Source organism: Molossus molossus, unplaced genomic scaffold, assembly GCF_014108415.1.
Source record: "Molossus molossus isolate mMolMol1 unplaced genomic scaffold, mMolMol1.p scaffold_m16_p_5, whole genome shotgun sequence".
NCBI lineage: Eukaryota > Metazoa > Chordata > Mammalia > Chiroptera > Molossidae > Molossus > Molossus molossus.
The window spans coordinates 116,919,925-116,929,341 of record NW_023425388.1 but is presented as its reverse complement, the minus strand read 5'-3'; the positions used below and the strand labels follow the sequence as shown (position 1 = coordinate 116,929,341).

General features: G+C 50.4%; 1 protein-coding gene across 1 annotated transcript; it reads right to left on the bottom strand.

Annotated features, from left to right (window-relative positions):
* Positions 1 to 606: 606 nt before the first annotated feature.
* On the bottom strand, positions 607 to 2,321 carry LOC118617054 (heterogeneous nuclear ribonucleoprotein F-like). Its single transcript, XM_036242540.1, has 2 exons — positions 2,247 to 2,321; positions 607 to 1,893 (listed from the first exon to the last, which is right to left on the bottom strand). The coding sequence occupies exons 1-2, from the start codon at positions 2,319 to 2,321 to the stop codon at positions 607 to 609; spliced, it is 1,362 nt and encodes a 453-aa protein (XP_036098433.1).
* Between the last annotated feature and the right edge of the window lie 7,096 nt (positions 2,322 to 9,417).

The window sequence follows — 9,417 nt, the reverse complement described above, 5'->3', positions numbered from 1 at the left end:
TTTTAGAGAGAATGTACACAGGCTTTTAGGTGGAATTGGTTTATTTGTTAGTTTTTCGTTGTGAAAACGTCTTTGAGGAAAAAGTTTAGTTAACAAAACTTTTCACAGATTTCACTTGGCAAATCACACCCAGAAGAACGCTGTAGGTCAAGCCCTCCCAGTGTGGGTAGAGGGGCTCAGTTTTCAAAACCAGCTTTTAGAAAGCTGAACGCAACCGGGAAGATTTGAAATGAAAACAGACTGCAAGGCACAGGCAGGAGACATGGTCTGTGAACCAGGGGCCTAGCACCTTGGGGTTCCCCCAAATCACATCTCCCCAGTGGTGTTACAGATCCGCCTTTGACGAACTCAAACCCACTGCCCGAGGTCAGATAACAGAACCTCCCGAGGTGCACTGCCAACACATGGAGAGAACCTGGAAACAGTTTCCGTTTACTGAGTCCCCGGGCCACCAGAAAATGTGCACGAGGACACACGGAAGAGGTAACTTTTTAATCCAGATTTCACAAACTGTTGATGCAGAGGGGTCCCCACGGCCTCTCCCGGAGTAAGAGCTGCCTACCGGCGGCCCGTGAAAACGCATCACAACGCGCGTGCTCTACAAAACTAGTCGTACCCCGCCGCGCTGCCCTGGCCGCTGTACCCCGCCGCGAAGCAGCCCCCGACGGGCGGGCTCTGGAGGCCGGCGCAGGTGGGCGGGGCGGGCACCCCCGGGCCTTGCAGCACCTGGCTGCCGTGCGCCCCGTCGCTGGCCGCCGCCGTGGAATTCAGGAAGAGCTCGATGTACCTGTGCCGCATGTTGGCCCTGTCTTTGCACATCGCGGCGGCCGCTTCTTCGTGGGTGGCGAACTCCACGTCCGCCTCGCCGGTCACTCGGCCATCGGGGCCGACCTCAATGTGGACCCTCACGGGGCTGAGGGGAGAGAAGAAGCTGTAAATGTCGTTCTCCGTGGCTTTGTACGGCAGCCCCCGCAGGTGCACGCAGTGGCCCGTGGTCCCCGGGGCCGCCAGCGCGCCATCTCCGTACCTGGGGTCGTACACCCCCGAGAGGCAGTAACTCAGGTCTCTGCCCAGCAGGGCCGCGCTCAAGCCGTAGCCGTCGCTGAGGCCGCTGTGCTCCTCGTAGGCCCCGTAGCCCGCGCCGGGCCTCATCCTCTCCAAGCCCACCTGCTTGAGGACGCCAAGGTACCTCCTGGCTGCGCCCGGGCGGTCGTAGGGCCCCGGCCGCGGGACGGACAGGAACCGCAGAGCGGGGTCCGAGTACGTCCTGACTTCCTCCTGGCTGCTCTTGAACACCTCGATGTACCTGTGCCCGATCCTCTCCTTGTGCTTCCCCAGGGCCTTCTCCGCCCACTCCTGGGACGCAAACTGCACGAAGGCCTCCCCGGTGAGCTTGCCCTCCGCGTCCACAGGCAGCGTGATCCCGTTGGGCACGATCTCCAACCCCGAGAAGAACTGCACGACCTCCTCCGTGGTGCAGCCGAACGGGAGGCCTCGCAGCCGCACGAAGCCGTCCTGGGCCGCGTCGCCGCTGCTCGGGCCGCTGCGCTTCAACCCCCAGTCCATCTCGGCTCGGTGGGACCTGAACACCTCGATGTACCGGTGACCCATGCTCTCCCTGTCTTTCTTCAGGGCCAGTTTCACGTCCTCTTCTGACTCGAGTTCGACGAAAGCCTCGCCGCTCTGCCTGCCTTCCCTGGTGTAGATGAAATGGATGCCGGCCGCCCCGTCGCGGGTGACGCAGCCGCAGAGGAAATTCTGCACGTCGGCGGCCGAGCAGGACCAGGGCAGCCCGCGGAGCTTGACCACGGAGCCCTCGCCTCCCCCGGGGCCCAGCATCACCGACACCTGACAGCGCAGCCTTCCCACCAGCTCAGCGGCCGCTTTTCGTGGCTTCAAGGACAAGGGGGCGGGAGACACTTCTGGTGGGTGCGAACTGTCCGCGCTGGGGAGCAGGGCGGGGTTCTGTTTTCATCAAGCCAAAGGACCCCGACTCCTCTGGACGCTTCGAAAGGCCGGGAGACTCGGGTGCAGCTCCTTCTGTTATTAACCCCGCCGGGCCTGGGGTCCCACGTCCTGAAAGTCGGCGCGCGGGGCTGCGTCCATCCGGGAGGCCAGCCCGAGCCTGGGAGGGCGCACAGGGGACAGCGCCACCGAGATGTCGCCAATGGAAACGCACCCTGGGACCTGAGGCGGGAGCCTGGGGCGCCCCTCCAAGACCTGGGGGAGGGTGGAACACAGGGGACCTGGCCGTTGTGGTCCAGGCGGTTGGGCGTGTTTACCATCACCATGGAAACCCCGGCAGCGCGCCTGCGCTCCATCCTGCGCCTGTTGTGCGCACGCAGCCCTGCTGGGCCCTGCGCCCCAACACCAGGAGAACAGCCCGAGAACCACGCCCCCACCCCACTAGCAATGAACAAGTGGAATGTAAAATTAAAAACACAGTATTATTTAAATCAACCCCAAAATACTAAATACATAGGTATAAGTCTAACAAAATATGTAGAAAAGCTATATGAATAAAACTACAAAATTGTGATTAATGAAATTAAAGAACCAAATGCGGAGAGATATTCCATGGTCATGTTTAGGAAAACAATATTGGCAAAATGTCAATTTGTTTCTAACCCAATCTATAGATTCAATGACGATGATAGATTTTAATCCCAATCTTAAAAAATCCAGCAAGTTTGTGGACATCAATAAACGGATACTAAAATTTCTATGAAGAGGCAAGATACTTGCTCCCTCCCATGACCATTTCCAAATTACAGCCAAACTACAAAATACCCATCACTGAGCACATCCTGAAGTCTAGCTGAACAGAAGTCCTATAACTAAGGATACACAGAAGCAGCTACATTGAGGCTATGAGGGGTGGGATGCAGACTGGACTGGTCAGGAGAGAGCCTGGCCTTGTAGCTCTGTGAATTGAGCATCACCCCGAGGTCTCAGTTTGATTCCCAGTTGGGGCACATGCCCAGGTTGCAGGTTTGATACCCAGTAGGGGGCGTGCAGGAGGCAGCTGATCAATGTATCTCTCTCACATCAATGTTTCTATCTCTCTAAAAAATCAATAAAAACATATTTTTTTTTAAAAATCAGGGGGATCTCTCAGGGGCAGAGATCCCCTTGAGAAGCAAGAGGGCCTCACAAATTTTGGGTTGGAAAACCAGCCAAGAGCATGGCTGAGTGAGACGGGGGCTCTGGAGTCCCAGACATTCCTCTTAAAGGGCCCACGCACAGGCTTATCTGAACTCACTCGCTCTGAGCTCCCGCACTGAGGCAGCAGCTACGAAGGTGCCAAGGACACACGGGGAGGAACTACATGGTCTGGCTTTAGGGGGAGCGCTGAAGGATTAGCTTTCTTCAAAACAGACGTGTAGACACAAGCCGCTGTTCCTTTGCTGAGCCTCCCCTCGCCCCCGCAGGCACAGGCGGGAGCCATTTCTGAGTCTCCATCAAGCTGTTTAACACCTTTCCCCCCACCCGAGTGATGCCCTGAGTCCCCACCTGACCCAACTCGCTGGCCCACCCAAGCCACTTCAGTGGCTTTTCCATTCAAACACACTGTCTTGGTTCATGTGGTGGACTCTCTTAAAATCTCTCAAAGTTTCACAAACCCCGGACAAACAGCCTGTGGCCTCAGCACACCCCATACCTCTTGCTAAGCAGCCCCAACTCCAGCACTAGTGGCATCTGCCTCAGTTCACAGCTGAGCCCCTCCCGGGCACCTCCAATCCTGGGACAAGTGGAACCATCTGCAGATCACTATGTGACACATACCCGGTGGTTTCAAGCAGGGCATGCGCAGCCGCTAACCTTGGCTTGCAGCTCTCAAGAGGCCCAGGACCAACATACTCGGTGGCCACGCCAGAGCACCACCCAGCCCCCTCCACAAATGACACCCTCAAAGAGCAGACTTGGCAGGCTCTGAGCTCTGCAAAAGCAAATCCTGCTGTGTAGGGTCAGACCCCCAACATTTAGACACAGCCGGTCCTTACAACCAATCAGCTGGAGGGTCAATCCCTCCAAACAGAAATCAAGGCTCAACTACAACAAGGGGGCACATACAACCGACACAAGGGACACACCTGGAGCACCCCACTCAGGTGACCTGGCAGAATGCACTATTGGGTTCCACCTGACACCTACCAAGACCAGGAGTCATAACAGCTCTATCTAATACATAGAAGCAACACAAGGAGGCAGCCAACATGGAGAGACAAAGAAACAGGTCCCAAATGAAAAAGAACATGAGAAATCTCCAGAAAAAGAACTAAATAAAATGGAGGCAAACAATCTTCCTGATACAGAATTCAAAACAATCATAGTAAGATGTTCAAGAAACTTATTGAGAACTTCAACAGCATGAAAATGACATAAAAACCATATAAAAGAAACGCAAAAATGAAGACTAGATTAGATAAAGCAGAGGGTCAGATCAGCAATTTAGAAGATAAGGTAGCAGAAAACACCCAATCAGAACAGCAAAAGAAAAAAGAATAAAAAAAAAATGATAGTTTAAGGGCCTCTGGGACAACATCAAGCATAACAACATTCGCATCATAAGAGTACCAGATGGAGGAGAGAGAGCAAGAAATTGAAAACATATTTGAAGCAGTAATGACAGAAACATCCCCTAACTTGGTGAAAGAAACAGACATACAAGCCCAGGAAGCAGGAGTATCCCAAACAAGATGAACCCAAAGGGGCCCACACCAAGACACACCATAATTAAAATGCCAAAGGTTAAAAACAAAGAAACAATGTTAAAAGCAGCAAGAGAAAAGCAATTAAGTTACCTACTAGGGAGATCCCATAAAGCTGTCAGCTGATTTCTCAACAAAACTTTTCAGGTCAGAAGCATTTGCATGAAATATTCAAAGTGACGAAATGCAAGAACCTACAACCAAGATTACTCTGTCCTGCAAAGCTATCATTTAGCATTGAAGGACATACACAGAGCTTCCCAGACAAGAAAAAGCTAAAGGAGTTCATCACCACCAAACCAGAATTAGAAGAAACGTGAAAGGGGTTTTATTAAGAGGAAGGAGAAAAAATAAAAGATAAAAAATATGAATAATAAGATGGCAATAACTACATAGCTAGCAATACTTACTATAAATGTAAGTGGATTAAATGCTCCAATCAAAAGATACATGGTGACTGAGTGGATAACCAAACAAGACCTACACTGTCTACAAGACTCACTTCAGACTGAAAAACACGCAAAGACTGAAAGTAAAGGGATGAAAAAAATACCTCACGAAAATGCAAACAAGCAAGAAGCTGGGGTGGTAATACTGATACCAGACAAAATAGACTTTTAAACAAAGGCTTTAACAAGAGACAAAGAAGGACCCAGCAATTCCACTTCTGGGTATTATCTAGAGAAACCCCAAACACTGGAACGGTATTAAACTCTAAGCCACGGTGAAAGAGAACATGCCTTCTTATCTTTATTGATTTTATTGTATTTTTTATTTTTATCTATTTATTTGTTTGTTTATTTATTTGTTTGTTTGTTTTTTCACCCGATGAGTTTGGAAGTCTTCAGTTCTTCTATATTTGTTTTGTTGCTGTTGTTTTTGTTTTTTTAGCTTTTTAAAAAATTGTTGAAAGTATTACAGATGTGCCCTGTTTTTCCCCTTTGACCTCCTCCTTTATTGTATTCTTTAATATGTTTTCTTATTGATTTTAGAGAGAAGAAGGGAGAGGGAGAGAGAAATATTGATGTGAGAGAGAAACATCAATTGATTGCTTCCTGGACACAGCCCAACAGGGGATCAAACCCACAACCCGGGCATGGGCCCTGACCAGGAATTGAACCAGTGACCTTTCTGTGCAGGGGGCGATGCCCAACCAACTGAGCCACACCCGCCAGGGAAACATGGCTTCTTTTCAAACAAACATGGGGCACGTGTGACAATTGCCTGTGCATGAGTTCACAACAAATCTTCAATCAAGATCTAAAAGCAGATGGTAATTCTGTGATCATTTGAAAACATACTCACAGCCCTGGCCAGTTTGGCTCAGCGGTAGAGCATCGGCCTGTGGACCAATGAGTCTCGGGTTCGATTCCGGCCAAGCGCACATACCTCGGTTGCAGTTCGTTCCCGGCCCTGGCCAGGGTCGTGTGGGTGGCAACCAGTTGATGTGTCCCTCTCACGTCGATGTTTCTCTCTCTCTCTCCCTCCCTCTCTCTCTACCTGAAGATAAATGGAAAAATATCCCTGGGTGAGGATGTAAAAAAAAAAAAAAAAGGAAAACATACTCACAAATTCTCTCATATTTCTAACATCCAAAGAGGGTGTCTATAGTCCCTACCCTGAAACCAGGCAGGTTTTTCTGACTGCAGTGGCTATCACGAGCCCTTTAGGAACAGCATGTGTCTCTTCGTGATAAAGCACTGCAATGTCCTAATAAGAAACGGTGAGACGGAATGTCTGCTAGCACCGAGCACCACTCTGCCCTATGGCGCTCGTCTCTGCTATCCGGGCTGGACGCCCGAGATCTACATTTCCCGTAGCCCCTCCCATCCGAGTCCTGGCCCAGATTCCAGGTGAAGGGCACGCGTGACATTCCTAAGAGGTGGGAAAGATACAATGTATCCTTGCACAGAAGTGCGGAGGCTGGCTAGCAGCATGGCTTGCTGAGGCTGTTCCCGGGGGTACCCTCCTCTCGGTTTTCATTCGGGGGCCTGGAGGTAGCACCTCCTGTATTTCCCTGCAGTCCCCCAAGTCCCTGCGTTAAATTCCTTCCTGCCCAAACTACTTAAAGTATTTTGTTTTCATGACAAAATCCTAACAAACATACTTGGGAACAACCATGGGGTGTCCTTCACCCAGCAAAGGGAGCTTGAGTAGCTCCTTCTTGCAGAACTGTTAAAGACAGAACAGTGTCTGGGACCCGAGCCTGCTGGGACACACTTGCGATGCCGACACCAGCACTGGGGGGAAAGGAGGCATTGGTCTAACTCCTCCCCTCTCTTCAGGCTCTGGAACCAAAGGGAGGGGAATGTTCTCGGCAAACACCGCCAGCGTGTGGGCGCTGCTCATCACACACAGGAGGGAGCGTGGTTTCCTAGAGAGTCGGATTTGCTGAGAGCCTTCCCTGGGGAGATACGGCAGAACCATGGCTCAGGCGTTTTAGGTCCCCTCCCCAAACACTTTCCAGGAGTGGCCCACACCCCACTTACAGCCCTAACAGAGGATTTTAATGTCGGTCCTTTAGCTCTGAGAGAACTGAGCTCATTGTTTTGTTGTCATAACAGAAGGATGGTGCCTGGGAAGGGGGGGTGGGCCCATGTGTTTCCAAACTCTGCCCGAGAGAGAGCATGTCTGCAATCAGTACTGCACCCGAGTCAGCCTTTCCCCTAAAAACATGCTCACAGAGAGGGACGGTTCATGGTGATCATGCCTGCCTTGAAGAACATGTTCTCTGTTTCTTCAGCTCCCCCGTAAACAGCGTATCCTTCGGATATCCAACAGGACCCCTACCAGAACAGAGGGGCCTACTCTTCAGACAAGGGTGTCCACAGGCAACCTGGGGTTGGGGCCCCGAAGAAAACAGTTCCGTTTAAAAAGTACCCGAGATTCGTTTTGATCAGTTATGGTACAAAGACAGACTTGGAAGGAAGACCCAGTGTCTCGATTTCCGTTCAAGGTACTACCCGGGTTGCAGGTTCGCTCCCCACCCCCTGCTGGGCCGTGGGTGTATGTGGGAGGCAACCAATCCGTGTGTCTCTCTCATATCAATGTTTCTCTCCCACTCCCTCCCTCCCTTCTACTCTCTTTAAAAATCATTGTGAAAATACGCTTAGGTGAGGATGAACCAAAACAACAAAAGGTTTATAATCAGGTTCTTTTCTATCGGTCCCTGACCTTACACCCTGTGTGAGTGCTGGCAACCCTGCATAGGCCGGGCAGAGACCAGGGGTGACCGTCTAGGCGGAGCAGAGGGACTAGGGTCTCCGTTTACTTATATGGATAATAAAGTAGCTCAAGTAGAAAGAGGATTTATTGAAAGACTATGAAGCTATCTCACAAAAATGAAGTACAGTGAGACTCTTGGAAGTCGGAGCTGGGATCTAGGACTCTCTCTCTCTCTCTCTCTCTCTCTCTGAATATGGTTGAAAAGGCCTGCTCTAGGCCCAACTCTAGAGAACCATTGAATTCAAGGCCCCCACGTGGATTTGACTATAGACCCTGTCTCAGCAAATACGTTTGGTAACAGGTTATCCAACAGGTGAGACCCAGTGGAACAGGTGTCCATCCATAGTCCAGTCCACAGTGAGGAAGGCGATGACATGATACAAAGAAGACCCACCTCTTCAGGAAGAGGAGTGTGGAGCTCAGGGCCCACAGAAATGGAGAGGGGTGTCAGGCACCCTAAAACTATCAACCACTACTGTAGATCCCATTGCTATAAAAGTGCTCAATTACCGCTGTTATCTAAGTGGTTTGATTTTTCTTGGCACTCAAGAAATTGCACAAAAGCCAATCCAACTTAAAAAATGGGCAAAAGACCTGAACAGACACTTCTCCAAAGAGGACAGACAGATGGCCAATAGACACATGAAAAAGAGCTCAACATCACTCATCATCAAAGAGATGCAAAGTAAAACCACGGCGAGACACCACACCACCTCACACCTGTCCAAATGGTCATCATTAATAAAGCAATAAACAACAAGTGCTGGCGAGGGTGTGGAGAAAAGGGGACCCCCGTGCACTGCTGGTGGGAATGCAGACTGGGAAGCCATTGTGGCAAACAGCATGGAGTTACCACAAAACATTAAAAATAGACCTGCCTATGAGTCAGCCATTGCACTTCTAGGAATATATTCAAAGATCTGATTAGAAAGAAAGAAAAATACACACACACACACACACACACACACACACACACACACACACCCTTCTGTTCATTGCAGCGTTATTTACAATAACAAACATTCAGAAGCAGTCCAAGATGAGCAGATGAGTGGATAAAAAAGCTGTGGTACATTTACACAATGGAGTACGTATTGGCCACACCAAAAAGAAGGAAATCTTACCCTTTGAGACAGCGTGGAGGGACCCAGAGAGCAGGATGCTGACTGAAATGAGCCAGAGAGAGAAAGACAAGTACCATGTGGTTTCACTCATATATGGAATTTAAAGAACAAAATAAACTAGCAAACACACACACGCACATTGCTAAGACCCTCACAGGCCCTATTTGTTCAGGGGCAAAGCTGGTACTAATGAATACAGGTCACTGAGTATTTTCACTCTCTGACTTCTCCTTACCTGGTACCACAGCACTTTCTGGTTCGCAGTGATTGGCTGAGGCCATGAACCCCTCCGGCCAATGAGCATAAACAGCGTGGATCTCTGGTGTGATACCCAGCGAGCTGTGTTGGGTCCCTGC